The sequence below is a fragment of the Pseudorca crassidens genome, chromosome 3, assembly GCF_039906515.1.
Source record: "Pseudorca crassidens isolate mPseCra1 chromosome 3, mPseCra1.hap1, whole genome shotgun sequence".
NCBI classification, from domain to species: Eukaryota; Metazoa; Chordata; class Mammalia; order Artiodactyla; family Delphinidae; genus Pseudorca; species Pseudorca crassidens.
The window spans coordinates 42,065,013-42,089,008 of record NC_090298.1 but is presented as its reverse complement, the minus strand read 5'-3'; the positions used below and the strand labels follow the sequence as shown (position 1 = coordinate 42,089,008).

Sequence of the window (23,996 nt, the reverse complement as noted above, 5' to 3'; positions counted from 1 at the left end):
GTGGGAAAGCTGAGCAACTTTATTGTGGAAATGTTCAGTTTTAGCTGATGGTGCAATACACAGGGGAAAAGCCCTATATCTAAATTTCTTCAAATCTACAAAATAATATAGAGTAAACCTAGTATTAAATACAGCGCTTAGAGCCTAAACAGCGTCTTTTTTTTTTGGCACAGCTCAAAGACCCGAGAAATTAAAACCCACCGACAACAAATGTTATAGCTACGTATGTATGTATGTATATTTTCATTTATTTATTCTAAAGAAGATCTTTACCTGAAAAGCAGGTGAGCCCTGGAGTAGAGAAAATGCCCTGCTTCCCCTGTGACCACACAGCGGAGATGCCGTTCGTGTTAGCAGAGCTACAGGAAGACCCCTGACCCATTCCCCTAAGAAGCCATCGCCCTGAAAATACAGCGCTGTTAACATTTTCCCCATGGCGGACGGGACTCGGGAAGCAGTGAAACCTGCCTGCTTGTGGTCTCAATACTAAACAGAGAAAGGGCGCTCCCCCTCAGAGAGAGAAAATAATTTTTTGTAGCAAACTTATGTTCATTATATTTGTACAAGTGTCCTGTCCCGGTTTATGTGTAAAAATTGAAGTTGAAGAGACCAGGAAAGCATGAGACAGAAAACTAAAAAAGAAAAGAAAAATATTTCAAAAAGATGGCTGAGAATATGAAATTTATGTTTCAAATGGTTGAGAGTGAGAACAAGAAGTCAAGAGAGCCAAGTCTCAGGAGATCTGACTGTTCATGTGATTCGGGGCCGAGGTGCGGGGCCCACCGTGCGAACACAGAGGACAGGCGCCGGCGCCCTGCTCCCGCAGACCCCCGGGCAGCTGTGCAGCAGCTGTGGCCTGTCCTGCGAATATGCTGCAGGTATTACTTGTTCTAGTCACTAGAGTCCAGCACAGAGGAGCTCAGAAACCTGGCCCTGAGCTGTGCCAATGTCAATGAACCTGCAGCTTGTCAGACTCCAGATGAGATCGCCATATTCTCAGAAATGACATTCTATTACACAGAACTGCAGACTGCAGACATGCATCCATGAAACCAACTTACAAATGAACAAGACTGAAGTTTTCACAACTTGAATCACATCGGCATACATTTTCAAAACTCCTGGACACGGTACAAGTATTAAATCTCTGCAAGGTCTGAAGGCCTTTTGGCATTTGACACCTTTAAGCTTTCTGAGTGTACATACTAAAGGAGCCGAGAATTTAAGACTCACTTTTCTCCCAACTATAAGTTTATTTACTAAATAACACAGAGCCCCAAACAGTTGGGCTCTGGGGCTAGAATCTCAGCTTTACCAACATTTATGGAGGGTCTAGTGTAGAGCACAGAGCTGGCACACGGAGAAACTCACAAGAAATGTTCAAGTCCCCACCCTCCGGAAGCTCTCGAGGAAATCACCTCGCAAAGCACACTGAGGACAAGCACACAACCATGACATGAAGTGAAACAGGACCACAAAGCACAGAATTCTGCATAGGAGCTGAATATGGCTTTCTCCAAGATAACGTGATCGTGTCACAAGGGAAAATGCTCGGAGGGCCTGCTACGTGCCAGGCAGTGCTGTGGACAAAGGGGGGAGGAAGGGCGAGAGGCAGGGAACAGGCGTAGATAACAGTAAATGGTAGCAGCCAAAAATAGTCACAATATAGGCGAGGCACTTTCCGTGTACCAACTCTCACCCTGCTGCTACTTTGCAACAGACATTGCTACTATTTTATGACAAGGGAACTGAGAAAGCCACCCAACCTCTTCGAGCCTCAAAGTCAGCGGTAACCCAGTAAGAGGCAGAGGAGATGGGATCTGAGTGTACAATGACTTCAAAGCAAACACTACAAATATTCAGAAAAGAAACTGGAGCCTGAATAGGCAAAAAAGCAAGGTGGGCGCTGGTGAACAGGGTGCAGGGGATAAGGGCTGGGCCACTGAGGATCAGCTATCTCCTCTCCTCCCCTTGACCCCAGGCCTCCCCACCCCCTGCCCCAGAGCTGGGGCTCCCGCACTGCCCTTCTCCCTTCCCACCTTCCTTGCAAGTCCCGGACTTTTATTCTGACATGCAAGTCAGAAGACCTTGTGAGTATGTAAAATAAACCATATAGGTTTTGAAAATTTCCCTCTGGAATCTTACGAACCTCATTCAATTCACTAATTGTACCTGCAAAGCCTTTTAATATTTATAAGATGTCTGATTTTAATATTTATAAGATGTCTGATTTTCTTATCTTTGTAACATATGATTAGGATGCCACAAAACATCGAAAAAGCAGTACATATTTCATTATTTTGAAAATGTAAGCTCAGACCTACATGGGGGAGGGGGGCCTCTCTTCCCCTGCCTCTCTCCCCCCCGACTTAGATCTTACTGGAAAGTTATATAAATTAAGAACTACCACCAAAAATAGTAACATACAACCCCTGGATGGGCTTTGCCTTTGTTTGCTCTAGTGCAGTTGGACATCCCAGCAAAAAATTATTTTGCAAACTAGGAAGGACAGAAAAAAATACTGAGGAGAGTAAGCACCCAAAGGCCAATTTTACTTGGAATTTTGGGTTAACGCACTTAATGCAATTCAAATCCATTAGCATAATGCATCAGGATTGCAAGTAGCAAGGAAATAGGAGGAGATATAAGATAGGTTTTTTAAGAAGAGACATACTTCCTATCTTAGGGACTATTTTTTGATGTGACAAGATTTACATGCCTGAAACCATTAAAAAGCTATACAAGGCAGCATATGTATCAAACAGCATTCTATGAATGTACAAACTCTGGTAGAAGAGTGAGTGCTAGGTGTAATCAAAGAAGATCACGTCTCCACAAAACGGGACCCACGAATTTAGAGCAAGTTTTAAAATAACAACAGCAACAACCTCTTTTAACTAAAATGTAGCTAAACTGATATTCCCCCAGATCCACCTTCAGAACAAAAATGATTAACAATAAAACAGGCTGATAGCAGTATACTTTTTTGGGGGGGGGGGGCTGCACTGGGTCTTTGTTGCTGCGCGCAGGCTTTCTCTAGTTGTGGCGAGCAGGGGCTACTCTTCATTGCGGTGCGCGGTCTTCTCATTGCGGTGGCTTCTCTTGTTGCGGGGCACGGGCTCTAGGCGCGCGGGCTCAGTAGTTGTGGTGCGTGGGCTCTAGAGCGCAGGCTCAGTAGTTGTGGCACACGGGCTTAGTTGCTCCGTGGCATGTAAGATCTTCCTAGACCAGGGCTCGAACCCGTGTCCCCTGCATTGGCAGGCAGATTCCTAACCACTGCACCACCAGGGAAGTCCCAGCAATATACTTTTTGAAAAATCATAAGAGTTCCTGAGTTGAGACAGCAGTCCAGTTCTTCTCTAAGCAGCTGGCTATTAAAGTTCAGGATGACAACCCCAAAGACCTTCAACGCCAAACCCCCCAAAAAGGAAGTTATCTTTTGTAAAATATTATTCAAAGTTTAAAAAATTATTTCCTTTAAGAAGAAAACCATTTTGCTTTTAAATATTCACCTTACAATCCTCTGGTTAGTTCTTCCTATACATTTTAACACTATACATTAACACTTCCTATACATTAAACACTAAGGGTTTAGTGTGTTTGCTTTCTTATGAGAAAGATAAAGTCAAGTCCTTCAGTAAAGCTAATTATGGAACTTAATTAACTGGTTTACTGTCTGAGAGTGAACAGGAAAAAAAAAAAAGTGACATCCTTTAAACAGCTCAAGCTATCCATCTGAACAAACAGCATGGGTGTTTAAACACTTGGGGATTGACAAACAGAACTATTGGGTTGGGCAAAAAGTTCACTCGGGTTTTCAGTAACATCTTAAGAAAAAACCCAAACGAACTTTTTGGCCAATCCAGTACTTTCTGGAGTTTCTCTGAAGCTTCCCTCTTACCCCCCTTCTACCCACTGCATTTCTAAATTCTGGGTTCTCTCAAGATCAAAGTGGGTACATACTTTTCCAATAGAAATTATATTACAAACATTGGTTTAGATGTAAGAAAAATAGTTTAAGTAATAGAACTAGCACTTGGGTTTTGTCACAAATGGCGTATTCTCGCAGTTTGCCGATTCTCAAACTGGGAATTATCTGTACACACTTCTACGCTTCACATATTTTCATACTTAAAATATTAAGTATCACAAGGAAGGCAGAGATAGCCACATTTTCAATCAGGTTTAGCTTCTAAGGAGTGAGAGTTGGAGAAAGAAAACTACTGGAGCAGAGTTAGATCACTACAGACTTGCTACTTCTAAGATAGCTTAAAAAATTAATTTGTAGCTTAAGAAACAACTGCAGAGGTACAATATAACCAGCTGTAGAGTTGTAACAAAGCATTACAGCATATTTTTAAGTACTCTCTCAGCCGTACTGCATTTTTTACCAAACCCAAGAGGAGTGTAAATAAAAGCTAAAACCATGGTCCAGAATCTAAAGAGCAGAGGGAACACACATTTTTATCATGCAATTGATAAAAAAACAGGCAAGGGTTTTCAAAACCTGTACTTTTTATGTGGCTAATTTAGAAGGTATCTATCCCCTGCCAGGTCTCTCCTCTCATAAACATCACATTGCTATCTTGCTTTCATAACAGAAAAGGAAAAACAAAGAATTAAGGGAGAGAAATGATAAAATAAAGCCTAAGATGAAAAGTAGTTGCTGTTGTATTAAACAGAAGTTCCCATAACACTCATGGGTAGGGCAGTGATTTTAAAATGAAAGAAAATTAGTGTCAAACACATAGCTAGTGGGAAGCAGCCACACAGCACAGGGAGATCAGCTCGGTGCTCTGTGACCACCTAGAGGGGTGGGATAGGGAGGGTGGGAGGGACATGCAAGAGGGAGGGGATATGGGGATATATGTATATGTATGGTTGATTCACTTTGTTATACAGCAGAAACTAACACACCATTGTAAAGCAGTTATACTCCAATAAAGATGTTAAAAAAAATGAAAGAAAATTAAAAATAGGAGAGATCAGAGGGAAACACATTTTAGAATGGGAACCTAAGTACATAACTGTAAAACTGTCTCTCGGGCTAAAAGACAGACATTATATGGAATAATATATGGGCAAAATAAGATTTTACTATGAAAAGAAAATGGTGGAGGCAAGTATTAAATTCTGACATTAAATAAGAAGGGGCTGACAACACAGAGCAGTATTATATTCTTCATTTAAAAAAAAATAACAAGACAAAATAACAAGAAGGTAACAAATGAAAAATGGTTCAGCCTCCCCAAGTTACACAACTGAAAATAAACTCTTAAAGTGTATTTGAAGTACAGGAAAAAGTATTAATGAAAGTGGGGCAATATATTTCCACCACACCCATGACTTTGCTTCCAAACAGGCAAAAGCAACCCAGCTCCCGTTCAGGACACCGGGCTGAGCTGGACACATTTCAGGTGTTTCTTCCTCAGAGGGTGGCTGAAAGGAACACAGAGACAGCCCCTCCTAAAAAGGCTTACAGGCTGAGAGGGAACCTTCAGCTGAGCACTCAATCTAATTATTAAATCAGTTGGACAAATTATTTAAATTTCTCCACAGGATAGAGTGTTCACCCAGGAACTGATCACCCTAAGCCTTTATTCCAAAGGGTGGAGCAGGAACCCTGAGGACTTCATTCTCATCCATCACTCCATCCTGGCAAGGCACCCACTGGGGAAGCCGGGAGAGCTGATTCCTCAGTGAGAAGGGCAGAGTTGGGTCCCAGATTTTCTTTTTAATGCACAATAAGGGCTTTAGATGAGTTTTTGGTACAGTTTTCTCAGTCTCTCTAACAACAGGCTAAGTGACTTGTCCAAAGTCCCACAGCTAATTCCTGGCAAAGAACCCACCCTTCCTACCTGCCTGCCAACCCTGCCACTTCCCACTTAACATACCAGGCAGGGCCTCTGCTCCACTCTGCTGAAAAGGGTCCTTCCTTTTCCATGTTTGGAGAGGTAAAAGGAAAACTAAACCAGTATTTCAACTTTGCTTTAGGACCTGCTATTAACAAAATCTCCCAGACTCCTTTGGCATTCTTAGCTGACTCTGTACATGCAAAATTCCTAACACGTTCATCTGTATACTTATCGCAATTGCCCAGTCTCAGAGAAAGGCACTTTGCCTGCTTCACCATCACCAAACCCAGCAGAACTCATGTCCTAAATTCACTCCCAGCCCTCTCCTACCATCTGCTTGGTATCTTACAGTGTGAGCACAGTTTTAAAGCACGCTCAGGCTGGAATGAGCATCCTGCCTCATAATCCGCATGCACTCAGTTTCAGAGGAATATTACACATTTGTGGTGAACATAAAAACATAAAGAAATCAATCATATGACAAAGTTCATTAATATTATAACCTTAAAAGGCTCCAACTCAAACAAACTCATTTTATAGATTAATTACAATCCAGGAAGTCAGCACCATTTTTTCTTTCTTTTTTTTTTAAATTTATTGATTGATCGATTGATTGATTGATTGGCTGCGTTGGGTCTTCATTGCTGCGCACAGGCTTTCACTACTTGCAGCGAGCGGGCGCTACTCTTCATTGTGGCGTGCGGGCTTCTCATTGCAGTGGCCTCTCTTGTGGAGCACGGACTTCAGGCGCGCAGGCTTCAGTAGTTGTGGTGCACGGACTTAGTTGCTCTGCGGCATGTGGGATCTTCCCAGACCAGGGCTCGAACCCACGTCCCCTGCATTGGCAGGCGGATTCTTAACCACTGCGCCACCAGGGAAGTCCCAGCACCATTTTCAAAAGCATCATGTTATTTACACAGCATGCCATTAAATTACGTACATCAGTAAAACTGTTTAGGAAGCATTTTATTGCCATTTTGGTTTTTCTACAATGAGAGCAGTGAAGCTCTGGTGTCATGTAGTCAATTAGCACATTTTAAGAACCCACTACCAGCTGAACTAAAGCACATTAGCAAATACAGTCACACTACATTAAACTCTGCTGTATCGTTTGCTTCTGATTTGCAGAGAGAAAGCACTTTCCTGGCAACTTCTGACCCAGCAAAACTAGACAGGGGCAAAAAACCACTGCAGTGCCTCAGGCATTTTAACCAGGGAGGCCCTAAATTCAGCTGAAGAAGTTGTCCAGCTTCCTTCCAGTTTCCCTGGTTAAGGCCTCTCCTCCACCTCCCTCAGGCCCCCCAGGGCTTGCTGGCTGCTCCAAACGCTCCCAACCCACCAGTTTCTGCACCTGAACTTTGCCTTCCTTTCTTCAACCAAATCTCTTATTCTCAGTATGCTTTGTCCCTCCTCAGACCAATTATACAAAAGGCCCAGTCACTAAGCAACAGGGATCCAAAAGCTACATTTTCTCCCTTTAAAAAAAAAAAAAAAAGCAAGCATTTTATTTAATTTTGAAATCATGACTGTGCCAGAAACATTAACTAGATTTTCTGTCTTCCCAGGGCCCTGCCCCAGAAAACCCAGACTTTGGTGTGAGGGACAGAACAGGAGACGGGCTGAAGGGCACAGGGACAGCTGCGCAGAAGTTGCCTGAGACTGGACTAGACCTGTTTTTCTTCATTCCCTCGTATGCGTAAAATGTTGAAAGAGAATGCTAATTTGGTCAATGTGGCCTACTTTGCTCTTATCCTCTCATCACTGGTACCCACCCCTCTGGGTCCCTGCTAACTCCCCATTAACTCTTTCCCCTCCCCTTTCCTTCCTCCTTTTGGTCTCCACCCACCCACTTGTTGATTCCTCCTTCCCCTCTCTGCTCCAATATTTACTTTTTGATTTTTTTTTTTTTTTGAGTAAAATGGCTCAAAAAACAAAGGCTGGCATTACGTAACAGAGACAGGACGGCCGTCCATCCAGGCAAAACAGTCCCACGTGAGCACCTGCTCTATGCAAAAGCTGTGGTCTGCACCTCGCGGGGTCTCGTTTTCTTCTCTCAGAGGTGGCCAGGAAACTTAGACAAGGTAAGCAACTTTATGAGGTGTCAGCTGCACATGAACCTGGGCTGCCCAACTTCCCAGCCCAAGCAGTTCCCTGTACCTGCCCGATGGGGGCTGCCTCCTCCCTGAGATCTCAAAGCCCCATGGACCAGCCCCAGTACACAGCACGCCACGCCAAGTCCTCCAGAAGCCTCATCTCAGGGATAAGCAACCCCTGACCTGCCTCCAGGCCCTCAAAATTCTATTCCTGAATCACATCCTACTAAGTGGGCTCCAGATTTGGACCACATTAGTAAACTCTGGAGGGCACGAATAGTACTACTGAACTCAAGACAGTGACAGCAATTTTTTGAAGGGATTAAGTGTCCTTAGAGCCAAGAACTATCAAAATGCAAAGATATAATTAATTTAAGATTCACTTTCAATTCACAAAGAGAACTTCTGAGTCATTTTAAAAGGAGGGAAGAGGCTCTCGGGACAAGGATCATAAATTGCAAAAAGCAATAACAACAAAAACCTGGTTGCTTGATAATGAAAAAATTAATCATTTAAAGAACTCAAGCCTCTAGGCTTGGTTTGGTCCTGAAGGTACAAGAAGAAGTCGTTTGTTCTAGGTAAAAGCCTTATTATATCCTAATTAAGCAGCCCTTACAGCTTCATTCAGCAATCACCACAAGTGTAAGGGCAGAAGGACATTTCGTATGAATGAAAGCATTCACTTGAGTGCACCACATCTTAAAACATTTGATTACTTTTACTCACTATGTACATACATTCACACAGCTCACCTTGTTCCAAAAATGAAGAGGGAAATCACATGATTGTATCTCTTGTGGCTCATTTGGTAAAATAGGCTGTTCATCGCTAGGAAATTTTACATATAATAAACGTTCTTATGTTTCAGCTGATACTGAATATTAAATCTGTGATAAAGATACTAGGGTGATAGATTCAAGAGAATTCTGCAAAACAGTGTCTTTATTTCAGCAGCGTCTGGATACAATGGTGAAAATGTTGATTTGCCCATGGCCAAGCAAACATAGATAAAGACTTTAAAATCTGAGAATAAGAAAAGCGTGTATCATTTTTTTTCTTAAAGGTTTTATACCCAGAAAATCATAATAGTATAAAGTAGAAAGAATATCCTTGATAATCATGAACATACAATAAAACTTGAAAAAACAACTGATGTTGTAAAACAGAATCCATATAATGGTTTAAATTCAGAGAATACAGTTGATGACTGAGGTCCATTGTTCACAGTTCCTAATTTCCTAATTCTTTTGTTTCCTGATATACATGCATGAATATTGGTCTGTACAAATAAAGCGGCATTAGATATGTTCGCAAGCTGCCAGCACTTTGAATTGAAATGGCCTTTGACATACAACAAAACATACATGTACCTAAGAGAAAAGTGAACATTGGAAACTACCTTTAACCAAAGGTAAACCTTAGTTTCTTTCTTTCCAGAAGATAAAGGGAGGCCTAAGCTAAAATAAATCTAATAGAAGCTGCTAAACAGATAGGCCCCTCTATATGGGGCAGGAAGAGAGTGAGGTGGCACCGGCCCTTTAGAATGGAAACCAGGGAGATGTGAGCTACCCACCCAAAGCCAGGATCCTTGATTGCCACGACTGCTTCTGAGAGGGCTGCAGTTCGTACTACAGTTAGAGTAATATTTTCAAAGAATCTTTCTTTCAAGTATTCTTCTCAAATAATGTCTAGTTTTTAACTTTAGAACTGTAATTGTAAACCCTGGTGTTAACCAACTGCTATTTAAGCTATGGTGGTACCAGTGGTGAGCAGCTAGGCCAGCATTAATCGCTTTCCTTAGTGCCGTCTGCTGTGGCCCTTATGACTGGAACTTCACATGGCTTTATAATCACTAAGCTTTGGAGACAATTTCTACATCAGCTGCTGTAAACTTAGGAACACTCTTGACCCTGGGGTTTTCCTGCTTCCTGACACTGGCAGGGACCAGGTTTCCACTGGCTCTGAGTCTTTACTCTGGCCACATCTGGACTTCCTGAACTAGTTGTAAATAACCAGCTGAAGCCAAAACAAAGCAGCTAGAAATATATCATTTTAAGATAGACATGAAATACAACTCAAAAAGCATGGAAACTTATAGATTACCCATGTTGACATTTACTATTTTTTAAAGAGGTCTCACTGCAGGCAATAGGTGGGCTTTTGTGAAAATCACAGATGTCAATATAACTAAGTATAATTTTAAAAAAACAGAAAATAGGATTTCTAAGACTCCCTTCAGCCCCATTCCTTCTCTTTCCCTCTAATCCTTCTCCTTTTCTTAACCTGCCTCTTTCTATTCCTGGTATCACTACTTTCTGTCACCCAGACGGAAAACTTCAAAGCCCGCCTCGAGCCTGGTCTACTAATAAGCCTCTGCCCGCCTGTACTCAGCCCCCAGGAGCAGCTTCTTGGGGACCAGGCTGCACTCACTGAGGGATGCCTGCAAGAGCTCACAGTTAGGTTTCTGTGGCTCACTTCCTGTCTGCCAAGTGGGGATAAAGAGAGAATATACCTCAAAATCTCCCATGAGGTTTAAATGGATATAATGCATAGAAAATGTGAAGCATCGTGCCTGGCACACAGGAAGCCCCCAAAGTATGTTCCCTACTTCTATCACAATTCCGATGTCACTCTTCAGTTTCAAACCTTTAGTGGCTGTTGACTGCCTACAGGATAAAACTCAATTTTCTAGCAGATGTACTACTTACTGTAGCATAAAGAGTACTGACCAAGGTCAAGGCAAAAAGTGAACTCAAATGCTGGCTCCTTATTAGCTGTGTGATCCTGGAACTCACTTTACGTCCCTGAGCCTCAGCTCCCACAGGTACCCAGCGGGGGAGTTAACAGCTGTGCTGGGTTCAATAGTATCTACCCCCCCACCCCGCTCCAACAAAATTCACATCCACTTGGAAACTGTGACTGTGATCTTATTTGGATCTATTAGTTTAGGTAAGGTTGTACTCCGTTAGGATGGGCCCTAAATCCAACGTGATTAGTTAGCATCCTTAAAAGAAAAGGAGACAAAGGGACACACAGGGAGAACGCCAGGTGAAGACGGAGGGAGACCGGAGCCAAGAACAGCAAGGAGTGCCGGCAACCACCAGAAGCTGGAGGGAGCCTCCCCTAGAGCCTTTGGAGGCAGTGTGGCCCTGCCGACACCTTCATTTTGGACTTCTAGACTCCAGAACTGTGTGTGAGAGAATAAATTTCTACTTTTTTTAAGCCACCCGGTTTGTGGTAACTTGTTTCAGCAGTCCTGGCAAACAAATACAACAGCTAATAGTTAATGCTTAAAGACATTTGCCATAGAAATGGCAAATGGTCCACCCAAAGAAACGGAGGCTGAGAGGAGCTGCTGGTGGGAACTCAGCCCCACGCAGCTGTGCGTCCAGGCGCACTACCACCCTGCTGCTATACCCACTCCTGAACAGAATGAGACACAATGGATGTGACTGCCCGCAATACCGCTGCTCACAAAGCAAACAGGCCAAACTGGCGGCCACAGCTACACATACACCAGCTACCTAACCTGCTGGACCTCCAAGTCAAGGGTCAGCAAACATTTTCTTTAAGGGTCAGATAGTAAATATTTGATGCTTTGCAAGACGAGGCAAAATCGAGGCCTATATAACCATTAAAAATGGAACCTTTAAAAAATGTAAAAAGCATCCTTCGCTCAAGTGCTATAAACAGACAGGCACCTGGGTGGGCTGGACCCGCAGGCTGTAGTCTGCAGACCCCTGCTCCATCTCCAAGCATCTCCACTGATGGCTCCACAGGCCCTAGTGTGCAGGTCATTTTACACTCCTTCCTGTCCCTTGCCCTACTCCTGTTGGCACATAGCCCCTTGTGTCTCCTCCTCCCCACTCCCACAGACACTGCCTCAGTTTAGGACTGCAACGTGTCTTGCCTGAATCACTGCAAGAACTCCCCATCTTGCCCCACCCTGAGCCACCCTTCACACCTGTCTCCAGGACCTGCGCATCTAAAGTGCCGGCCCGACCACATCAATACCCTTGTCTGATCTTCCATGATGCTCCCCCCATCAACTCCAGCAGCACATCAAAATCACGTGAGGACCTTTCTTAAGAACATCAATGTCTAGGCCACACATTCCTGACATTCAGATTCAACAGATCCAGGGTGGGACCCATGTACAGCTAGCTGCAACCACCCAAGGCTGACTGTGCGAGGCACCCAGAATTTAATCCCTGATTTTTGTACATATGGTTCCCTCTGCCCAGAATGCCCTTCCCTGCTCTGCCTACCAGGCAAACTTCCAACTGCTTTTCAAAACTCTTCTTAGACTGAGACTGGGAGAAGCCACCCCTGAACTCTCCCGTTCACTCTGCATAGTTAACCATGCCTGCCTCCTCTGTCCTACTTCACACCATGGCACGTGCCCACAACTGCATGAGTCACGCTGTACAGTGACAGCTAACTCACCCTGTCAGCCTCCCTCACTGACCTGAGCCCTGCGCTTGCAGCGTATCAGCTTTCATATGCTTATCAAAGCTAGCCTAAAGCATTCTCAAGATCAACCATGCACCTTCCATCAATGTTCCTCCAAAAGTCAAAATACAATTATCTTTCAAAGAGAAAACCAGTGCTACCACCCAAACCTCTAACACAAATAACAGCAACTCTCCATCCTCCTGACTCCCACGCACTCTTATTATACAGGCACTAAGTTAGATCTACCTCCTATTTCAATTTTCTGCACACACATCCTCCCTCCCTCATGGAACTGCATCTTCCCTGAGGGCAAGGACCTCCTGCTTAAGACGCTCAGTGCTGTGTGTATCCAAGACACTCAACAAGGTGAATGCACTCACTCTGGATCATATGCTTCGAATGAAGCAAAAGGGACCTTCAGTATTATCAGGAAGGCTTACCGAAGAGGAAAGAAGTGTATGATATACAAGTTTAAACACGAGGAATCAATATAAAGTGAAACCCAAGGTACATAATATTAATTTTTCTGGCACATAAAGCATTTTCAAACTTCCTCCCCACCGTCTCAATGAATTATGGAAAGTCATTTCGTAGATACTTAAGTCTAAGACGTTTAAATCGCTCACATGTTAATGACTTCATCCATAAACCATAACCAGATCCTATCTTTATTTCCTGTACACTTTTAAACCCTGTTATCCATCATCATATAAATTGAAAAACAAAAACATTCTATGAATCACAGAAGAAATCTATTTTAAAATCAACCAGAAAATACTTACGGGAGTGACTACTTCATTAATTCAACAAGCATTCATTAAGTACTTACTACGCATGCACAAAACGGTGGAACTTCATACTAGAGGAACGTAAAAACTCCGATCCCCACACACTAACCAAGCAATGTATAGTCTCTGGCACACCAGTCAGCGTTCCATCAGCGATGGTGACTTGGAAAAGGGCTGGGATACTCCAAGGAAGAGAACTCGACCTGAGGCTTGACTGTGCACGTGTTGGGTGGGGGAGATGTGGAACAGAACACAGGAGCCTGTCAGTCTCCAAGCATTACACTCACGTCCTGACAGCCCATCCCCACCTCTGTGCCACTCACAGCCTTCCTCATCTCAGCTGACGGAAACTCCATTCTCAGTGTTGGTGAAGCCAAAAACCAGTCACCCTTGATGACTCCTCTTCCTCTCAGGTGCCACATCTGATCCCTTAGGAAAACCTGCAGATTCTACCTCCAAAACATACCTGCAGTGGGACCCCTCCTCACTGTCCATCATCTCTCACCTGGATTATTAGATTATTGGCTCCCTGCTCCTGCCTTTGGCCCCCTCCCCCCTCCCCATCCTATTCTCAACACACCAACTGGACTAGGTCTCTTCCAAGGCCTATTGGTACCTCATTCCTTCGCTCAAGACCTGCAATGGCTCCCTTCTCACTTGAGCTTTTACTCCAGATCCTGACAATGACCTCTAAAGCCCTGTAAGCCGAACCTTCCGGGACCTCATCTCCTACTCAGACCCTCTTAGCTCCAAGCACCTGGCCTCCTCCTGCCTGGCCAGCACACACCCATGCCAACGCCTTTGCTCTAGCTGTTATCTTCTGCCTGAGAAGCTCTGCCCCATACCTGCTTGGCTAATGCCCTCACCTCCTGCAGGCCTCGGCTGAAATCTCTCCTTCTCAGGGAGGCCTCAACGATCACCCTTTTCATTCTGCCCCATACCCACTTGAACCGTTCCACTTTAATTTTTCCCCCTAACACATATCATCCTTTGACGTACATTATAATTACATTGTAATTACGTACTGTGTGTTTCCCCTTGTGGCTCCACCCTGCTAGAATGTAAACGCCACAAGGGCAGTGACCTTTGTTTTGACTACTGATGCAACCCTAGCATCTTTATAGTGCCTGACCTATGATGGGCACTTCAATATCTGTTAAGTAAAATCAGGTTTATCTTTCAGAGGATCCCATGAATAAATCGAATGATGTTAAGCTCCCCTCCGTAACCACTGTCTCCGACCCGCTAAATAACACATAAAATTTCTTTATCAGAAGAGAAAAGTCACATCACAGTAAGAGATGTAAAGTTCTAAGAAAAGGAGCAGAAATGACGTGGACTAAAACTCGTCCACACTGAAGTTTAACCAAGCTACAAATCCAAGACCAACAATGCAAGACTGGTTCTACTTCCGGAGAGGAGACAGCACTTAGAACTCAAAGCGAAGTACAGTCTGTAGGAGGGAAAAAGCCCGTCACACCTTCTCTCTCTCGTGGCCCTATTAATTACAATCTCACTGGGGTCGGAGGGAAGCTGCTCCGGCACCCAGCTCGCCTCGGCTTCGGAACACCTGGGAGCTCTCGCCCGCAGGCAAGAGGCCAGGTAGTCATCACTTTCAGGTCCGCAGCACCTGGCAGGGCAAGCCCTGCATGCACGTTTGCTGATCCAAACTAAACACGCATGACTCTTCTTTCACGTCAACTGATAAAGGATTTTCACACTCCTAGATTGCACAGTCTCGTAAGCAAATAGAACGCTACTGAAACTAGCCTGAAACAATGTCGAAATGTTCATCATATACTTAGGAGTATTTTATTTTCAATGCAGGAACGATGCTATTAAAGTCAACCAACAGAACGATACCTAGGAAATCGTGAACCTCACATATACAGATGAGGGAACTGAAGCTCAGAAATGCCAGTGCTTGGTGCAGGCCACAAGTAATTTGGAGGAGGAGAGGGACTGGCGACAGCAAACTGGTGACCCCACTAACACTGACGTTTATTCCTCTGTTACCATTTCTTCTGGTGTGCAATACAGAACAGCTGAGTTAAAATACAACGCTCAACTGCTATACCGATGCTCCCTTGGCGTTTCATCCTTTTGCCTGCAATTCTGGTGGTAAAAGGCCACCAGGAGGGATGATAAGATCCCTGGAACTGCCTTTTAAGGGACAGTACCTCCCATTTTAAAGGTACCATTTTACTTTGCAAAAATAAAGCATTTAAGTGAGCAGTTACTAAGAACCATAACATTTGATCCTCATGATAACCTTATGAGGAAGTGTTCCCACTTTGTCAATTCAAAACAAGGCTTACAGAGGTTAGAACAGCTTGCCCAAAGCTCCGCTCACATCACACACTGGTCGCCCAGATGCCAGGCTGGCCCACAGTGGTGAGACTGTGCCTGTGGGGCTCTAGAGCTGACTCAGCTCCCTGTCAGAACTGGGCCAGCCCCATCTCCTCTGTGTAGCCCTGAGGGCTCTCAGCAACCTGGCACACAGCTTCTCCACCACTAGTCAAAAAACTCCATGAGGGGACTTCCTGGTGGTCCAGTGTTTAAGACTCCATGCTTCCACTGAAGGGGACACGGGTTTGATCCCTGGTCGGGGAACTAAGCTCCCACATGCTGCTTGGCGCGGCCAAGAAATAAAATTTAAAACAAACAAACAAACAAACAAAATTCATGAGGATCAGAGTCCTGTCTGTCCCTCCTGCAGACACGAATCGAGTCTCTGTAAACGCGGGATGACAGACAGTACAGGTCTTCCGGGCACTGTCTCTCTAAACAGATCTAAGCATTATTGTGCTGTGTGTGTGTGTGTGTGTGTGTGTGTGTGTGTGTGTGTGTGTGTGTGTGTGTGTGTGTGTGTGATCATCATAAATTGATGGCAAATCAAATCTAACTTGATATTACACTTTGGTTTTAAAACACTTTGAGAGACAATATAGCAGATTTTTATTCAGCCTGAAAAGAGGGAATGTAGTTTAAGAAAAATGTCATGTTTGTATCGGTTGTTTGGGTTCCACACAGTCTTTGGAAATCCAAAGATGACCAGACAGGAGCCTGTGAGGAGGATACTTCTGAATAAAGAGGAAAGTCCAGCTGAGTCCAAGAGTCCTCAGAAGACCATGGGTGGGAGTGTGGGTCCCCGCCTCCTTTGGGCTCTGTGGTGACCAGCCTAACAGACTGGGCTTCCCGGTGTGATTCTCACGAGGGCTTCGTGGCTCAAAAAAGAAGTCAGAGAAACCAATGACAGGGTGATGTGAGCAGTATCCCCATCGAGATCGTGACCAAGACTGTTGGTGGCCAGTCATGCTGACATTTTTTATTTTTTTTTTTGCGGTGCGCGGGCCTCTCACTGTTGTGGCCTCTCCCGTTGCGGAGCACAGGCTCCAGACGCGCAGGCTCAGCGGCCATGGCTCACGGGCCCAGCTGCTCCGCGGCATGTGGGATCTTCCCAGACCGGGGCATGAACCCGTGTCCCCTGCATCGGCAGGCAGACTCTCAACCACTGTGCCACCAGGGAAGCCCCATGCTGACATTTTAACCAAGGAATTCAGTCATCTATAACAAAAGCCCCAAAGGTAACCTCATCTTCACTAAGAAAATATAGTTGGACCAAAGATTAAGGCCTGGAACTGAAGTGTCCTTAAAAAGTAGCTGGGAGGGCTTCCCTCGTGGCGCAGTGGTTGAGAGTCCACCTGCCGATGCAGGGGACACAGGTTCATGCCCCGGTCCGGGAAGATCCCACATGCCATGGAGTGGCTGGGCCCGTGAGCCATGGCCGCTGAGCCTGCACGTCTGGAGCCTGTGCTCCGCAACGGGAGAGGCCACAACAGTGAGAGGCCCGCGTACCGCAAAAAAAAAAAAAAAAAAAAAAAAGGAGCTGGGGATGGAAGGACAGGAGAGGAGAAATGGGTGCAGTTAAGACAGGGCTAAAGCAAAAAAGATGAATGACCTCGGTTTCTAGCCGAGGTTTCAAAATAAGGATGAGCTTGTAAACAGCCCGCCTATTAGACCTTTTCTCTGTATTCCTGGCACCACCCTCTCAGGGCTATTTTTAGCTACAGGAGAAAGGGGAGCAGAGAGGGAAGGGCTCACGGTGGCCCAGCCTCACCTCGTGTGCCCTGCCGGGACTCCGGCTATCTTTAATTAATGTCTGAGGGACATAAGACCGACCCTCCCTGTGCTGAAAGGAAGCACAATGGTGAAATTCTACCCCACAAGACTGATAGGCCCACTACTGGTGTACCATTCCTGAGGTCCCGGGGCTGTTTTCTGTTCAAAAGAAGGCTCCATCTGGAACGTTTACAGAGGGCAGTGAAGTAGACCCTGCCTGCATGTTTAATTTACAAGTACAGAAAACAGCACTGCCTTGTTTATATATCTAGTTCTGCATCCTCACTTCACACACTAAGACTACATTTTACCAACCAATCACTTTTACATGATTTTATACCTTTTCTCTGGAATACAATTTCATAAATGCCTCCCTCTGGCTATCTAGTCCAGATTCATAAACAAAGATGAAACCAACATTTCTCATCATCTAACATTACAGCCTTTCCCTTTCGCAATATTCCCCAAGAGATAAGCCTAAAGCTTTTAAACCACCACAACTCACTGCCATTCAGATTAAGCTTCATTAAATATTAGAGGTTAATTGTATCTTTGGAAACAGAACTGAATATGCTAGGAAACTGATAGTGAAATATATTCTATGTACCACCCCAAACTCAGCAAGGCCGGCATTATAAAGACATACTGCAGGCAGGGGCGATAAAGAGGGAAAGGATAAAAGGCTGCCATTTCAAGAAAAGACAATCAAGACCACAGGGTTACAAAGCTCAGTGATAAGACCTGTGTAGACTGCTTAGTCAGCGAACAATGAACTGCCCATGAACAAAGAATTTAAGGGACTCCTGTGAAGACAAAGCAAAATATGAAGAAAATTCAAACAGGTTCTGAATTCCACCTACTGTACTTCAAACTACAGCAAACTGCCTTCTTCCCACACTCAACTCCATTAACAGAAATAGGTCTGTTTATTTAAGACTTCATCAGTTGATGAAAAAAATCAGAATTCTAACCATTCCCTTTTCGCTGAAGGAAACACAAGGCTCTTTTCACTTTTGCAGAAAGTACTTATACTAAAACCATTATTAAGTTTAAGCGATGGTTTCGGTACTAAGTAGAGTCAGAAAATCCCAGTCCACCACATTTGAGAGTATCTGAGTTTTCCACCCTCTTTCTGGAGCTGGTTCCTCACCAGCCTCAGATGTCCATCCTGAGACCAGTTGCATTTTCTTAATGGGACATGAAGGCAGGCTGCAAAGCAGGTGGACATCCTCACACTGCAGAAATATTACTCACTGGTTGAGTGCCTGGGAAGTTCTGTAGAGAGGGATCTAGCAGGACCTGTTTCCCCTCCCATTTTTTATCACCTAAGTCTATATGGAGAGGAGATGCCAGGCGATGACCAAGAAAAAAGCAAACTATCTGGAAAGTATGTGAAAAGATCATCAATTTGCCGGGCAAACTTATGACAGGACTGACAGTTAAACTATGGCCAACGGTCCAGCTCGACACTCTCCAATTAGAACCTGCAGTGGGGATGGAAATATTCCTCACCTCTGTTGTCCAATATGGTAGCCGCTAGCTATAAAACACTTGAAATATAGCTAGTGTGACTAAGGAACTGAACTTTATTTTAACTAACTTAAACAGTCCCACGTGGCTTGCAGACCCAGCATGGAACAGCACAGGTTCAGGACGCTAGGAAAGCTGGCTGATGGCAGCAGTCTCCTGGATAAGAAAAGGGCTCAGAGGAGCCTACTGTTCCTGTCCTTTCCCCCAGAATTAAGGGGGGAAAAAACTAATTAACTCTCCTTCTTAACTGCTTTAGTAATTAAAAAGCACTTTCTAATCATTTTCTGACTCAACTGAATGTGGGTCTCTTAATATATGATTAGAACATGTAAAATGTAAAAGTGGTGAAACTGTTTTTCTCTTACTGTAAACAATGAAGACTTCAGACTTGAAATAACTATTTTGAATTTTTAAATTTCTCCCAAGTTGAAATATAAACTTTGGACCAAATACTTACAACAAAAGATTGTATACGCTGCTTAAAGATTTTCACTTTTTTTTTTTTTTTTTTTGGCTCTCCTCTCAAAAGTCACAGTAAGGCCTCTGATATGATTACACTTTGAGGCCTTGGAGGAAAAAACAACTTGCAAACAAAATCCCCAAGTGCTCAGACTAAGAACGATTCATTCCAACAGCAACTGTGTACGGGGCTGTGGGGGGAGGTGTCTGAGCTGCTCTTTACAACCACGTGAACATCCAGAACATGTTCAAAAAGCTTTAGCCTGGCTAAAGCTCATCTGCATTCCTAAAAATGCCAGCACTAGCATCCTTGATAAACGCTGGCTGTAAACAAATGCTTTTAGCCTTATGTACTGCACACTATAGCTTTAAATGGCAGTACATTCTAAAGACACGTCATCTAGGGACACAGGTTCCCTGTACGTTACACACCAAGGATACCCCAGAAACAAACTGCGTTGAACATCAACTGGTGTTCTTTTCCGAAGTTCCTAAAGGTTATGTTTAGTGCCCTTGAATTGTTTAAACAACGTAAAAATGGTACTGGTTTTAATGAAGGAAGTTTCTCAAATCCCAGCAGCAAACAATTTTAGTTCTAGAGTTAAAAAAATAAACTATGTATATGGTTTAACAGGCTACATATAAACTCAAAATAGACCTTAGAGCAAACATCACACCTTTTCTAATAAATAATTTCAACGGCAGAGCACCTGACAAGACTGAGTGTGTGGTCTGATGACAGTAAAACCAGTGAATGGATGGATGAAACCCTGTAGTAGCCAGTCACCCATGTGTGGCTGCAGGAGTCTGTCCTGGCTCCACCCTTTCAACTACTTACCAACAATTTGCATAAACTTACAGAAACAGTTAAAAAGGCGGCCAGCACTGATGTAACACAATGGAATTTAAATGTAAGGTCCTGCATTAAAGGCTCAAAGAGCCAGTTGCACCAGCACCATCCAAAATGTCAAGGGTTCACAGCAATTTATGCAAAAAAGCATAAGGAATGTAGATGCAGCTTCAATGCAGGTCCAAAGCGATATGGCTGCTCAAATAGCTAATTCAGCCTTACACTGCACTTACAAAATGTAAATTGCCAAGAAAGTTACTGTTCTCTACTAAAACTAGTACTGCAGATGTTTGGGGTGCATTTTATCAGAGGCAAAGCCAAGATCAACGTGTCTGAAGGACACCCCCTTTGGTAAGTTAGAAGACTGTCACATACTTGGAAGGGGAAGGACTGCTGCAGAGGGGAAGGAAGCTGCTGTCCCCAAAGGTCTGAAGGGCTGACATGTTGGTAAGGAACAGACTTATTTTGTGTGGTTCCAGGGAACAGAAAGAGAATCAAGAGAGGCAAGTTTTAGTTCAATACCAGGAAGAATAGGTCAAAGATCAGGGCTGTTGGTAAAGGGACTGGCCCACATGGCAGGGCAGTGAGCATCTCATTACTGAAGGCGAGACCTGGTGGCCCAAGGTTTCCACCACCTCAGGAAGGTAGTTAGGTGACTCCCTCTTCCCTCTCCACACTGAACAGAAGACATTCACAGGCAAGGCTGCCTCCCTAACTCCACCCCCTCCCCATTCTCCCTCACTGGAGGCATGCTATCAGAAGTTAGTGACTAATGTTAAGACAGGAATTACTAATTTATTTATTGCAGATTGTAAAAAAAACAATCTGCAAACTTCAGTGCTTTAACAATAGTTGGGGACTCTAACAGCTACTAACAAAACAAGCTCTGACAGGCAGCTAGGCAGCTAACTCACTGGGATACCAGAAACACTGCTCTCAGACACAATACTCAGAGATTCTATACGTTCTACATAGCTTCCCTGCATCATTCTCCTAAATAATGTTCTTAATTTCAGTCTGTTAATAGACTCCAAACTCAAAATGACCGAACCTAAAGAGATTAATTTTCTTAAAACTTCCTGAAATTAGAGTGGGTCTTTTACCTCATCTCACAAAGGTTGCAAGCAAGAAGCCTGTGCAGACAATTCCTAAGCTGCCCCAGCCAGTACCTCAGAGAACTGACCCTAACGTCTACCAACGCAGTGACTGAGTGGTGTGCAGGGCGAAAGCAGAACTTACCTTTATTTGCAGATATCCATTCCCCCCCCTTATTTCCACACTTCCGGAAACCCACGACTAAGTGACACTACCAGTGTCCAAATGGATGCCTAACATGGTTTGGGTCCCCTTCTAATTCTACCCTAGACACAAGATTACAGATTCCAGAAGCTCATTGCCCGACTATTCAAACTCTAAAATGACAGCACTGTCATCAAAAGTACTCTCAGAAACTCCTCTGAAGAGTACCCGCGCCCTGTCCGCAAATATTTTAAGGAGGAAGCTACCGGCCCCCAATCCGCCCTATGCTCAGGGCACCGCTTGGCTGTCCACATCCCTGCTGTATTCCCGACCTGTGGGATATTAATCTGAAACAGACGATGGTAGTTCTGTCAAAGTCACCCTTTCAGCCTGAACAACACATTCCACACCACCTGCTCTAAAGGCCAGGCTTTACCTTTCTGAACGTGGATGATGTCGGGGAAGTTGGCCAGGTGCCCCTGATACAGCGCTAACAGGTCCATGACGGGGTCCAGGTCCTGCCTGGGCTGGTCGGCGAAGAGCTCGCCGATGGCGTCGTAGGCATCTCCGGTGAAGGCGATGGCCTGGTTCAGGCCGGCCGAGAAGGCCTGCTGGTCCAGCTCAAAGGCCTGGCTGAGGCCGCGGAAGGACTGGCCCACCTTCTGATACTCCTTCTTGAAGCCCGTCACCTGCTTGCGCGCGAATTCATTGGCCGTGTGGTTGAGCTGCAGCGCGCTGTCGTCCATCTTCTTGGTGAAGCACTTGAAGCCGTCGATCTTGCTCTCCACCTCCTGCAGGTCGAGGGCGGCGGCGGGGGGTGTGCTCAGGGTCAGGAAGAAGTTGGCGCCCACCATCTCATCCTTCTCGGCCTTCCTCTTGCCCTGTTTCCAGGCCTTCTCGTCGGTGCTGCTGGGGCAGGTCAGGAAGTGCTGGAAGACGTCGCACTGCGCCAGCACCGGGTGGCTGGCCATGTGGTTCATCCACCAGATCAGGCCCTTCCTGCGCTTGGAGATGAAGTCCTCCTCGAAGCGGCCGGTGGCCTGCTTCTCGGGCAGGTGGGGCACCGAGATGACGGGGAACTTCTCGGCTAGGCGCGCATACAGCCAGTCAAAGTGCTTGTAGCGCCGGTGCACTGGCACCTGCGTGTGCGTGGGCACCAGCTTGTAGGAGATGTAGCTCTTCATGCCCTTGAACTTGGTCTGCTTGGTGGGGTCGTCGATGGTGCACTGGAAGGGGTAGGGGTTCTCCTGCCACTCGGGGCCGTAGGGCCCCAGCACCACGCACAGCTTGTCCCCGTCCTTCACGAAGCCCGACGCCTCGCCCAGCACGAAGGCCTCCCCGCCCGACTTGACGAAGGTGGAGAAGCGATTGAGGTTGCGGCTCACGGTGGCCGAGCTCTTGGCCCCCGACGGGTGGTGCTGCGGGGGCGCCGAGCCGCCGCGGGAGCCCAGCGACAAGTCGGTGCGTGTGGACAGACGGTAGCGGCCCGCAGCGCCGACGCCCCCCGACGACGAGCCGTCGAGGTCCGGGTACGCGCCGCTGCCCAGCACGCCCGGCTCGTCAGCCACCGTGGAGCTGTCGTCCCACTCGTCGTCCCAGTCATCGTCGCTGCCCTGGCTGGCCTGGTAGCCGCCGCCGTAGAGCTGCTGCGGCGACGGCTGCAGGGCACCCCCGCCATACGAGAAGCCAGCGCCCGGCGGCTGGAAGGTGCTCGGCGGCGGCGCCTGCTGCGGTTGCAGCAGCGGCTGGAAGGCGTCGGGCGGCGGCTTGAAGGAGGCGGGCGGCGCGGCGGGCAGGGGCTCGAAACCGCCGGGTGGCACGTTGGCGTAGCGAGCCGGGGCGCCCGGGCCGCCGTCGCCCGCCGGGCCGGGCTCGGGGGCTCGGATCACCTGCACGTACGAGGCCGGGAAGAGGCCGCGGTCCCCGCGGCTGTTGATCCCCTCGAGCCAGCCCTCGATGTCCTGCTCGCTGCACAGGCTCAGCACCTCGTGCTCCCGCAGCGAGATCTCGCCCGGGTTCTCCGACCTGAAGTCGTACAGCGCCCGGGCGCGCAGCGCCATGGTCCCGGCGCCCCGGAGGGCTGCCCCCGACTCCTGGCGCCCCGAGCCTGCTGCCGGCCCGAGGGGGCCGCGGTGGTGCCCGCGCCCTGGCGCGCGGAGAGAAGCTCCGAAGGCGGCGCACACTCCTGTGCCCCTGCCCGCCGGTCGCACCCTCCGCGCCCTCCGCGCCGCTCGGCTTGTAGCGCTGACTGCCGCGCTGGGCGGCCGCCGCGGCCGGTTGGGGGCGGGGCCCGCGGCCTCCCACGTCCCCAGCTACGCTAATCCACGGCCGAGAGCCGCGCGCCAGGCGAGAGCAAGCGATGGCCGAGCCGCCGCGCCCGCCCCCGGGTCTGACTCCGTAGCTGCCACTGCCGCCTTGTGGCCTGTGACGCGCAGTGAGGCTCAGGGGTGAGAGCTGCGGGTGAAGGTTTCTATTCAGAAGTAAATTGTCTGAGACTTTTTTAGGCTTTTAAGTTAAAAAACGTATCCTAGAAAGTAAGTAAATGTTTGCATTGCTGATAAGCGTTCCCACTCTGAGCGCTCATTGAATACTCCTACAATGACTT

The 23,996-nt window shown here is 46.3% G+C and overlaps 1 protein-coding gene and 1 long non-coding RNA gene across 4 annotated transcripts in view; one reads left to right on the top strand and one right to left on the bottom strand.

Annotated features, from left to right (window-relative positions):
- Positions 1–23,646, bottom strand: part of SNX18 (sorting nexin 18) — a 90,935-nt gene extending 67,289 nt beyond the window's left edge. For 2 of the 3 annotated variants that reach the window (XM_067730674.1, XM_067730673.1), the window contains exon 1: positions 21,828–23,601. In XM_067730674.1, coding sequence (XP_067586775.1) covers positions 21,828–23,451 — 1,624 coding nt within the window. In that variant the 5' untranslated portion in view covers positions 23,452–23,601. Of the gene's footprint in view, positions 1–21,827 lie in introns of all 3 variants that reach the window. The other variant, XM_067730675.1, reaches the window with a different exon arrangement.
- A 167-nt stretch (positions 23,647–23,813) lies between these two features.
- LOC137220676 (uncharacterized) overlaps positions 23,814–23,996 on the top strand; it is a 28,305-nt gene continuing 28,122 nt past the window's right edge. Inside the window, exon 1 of the long non-coding RNA XR_010941738.1 lies at positions 23,814–23,925. This is a non-coding gene — a long non-coding RNA (uncharacterized lncRNA). The remainder of the gene's footprint in view (positions 23,926–23,996) is intronic.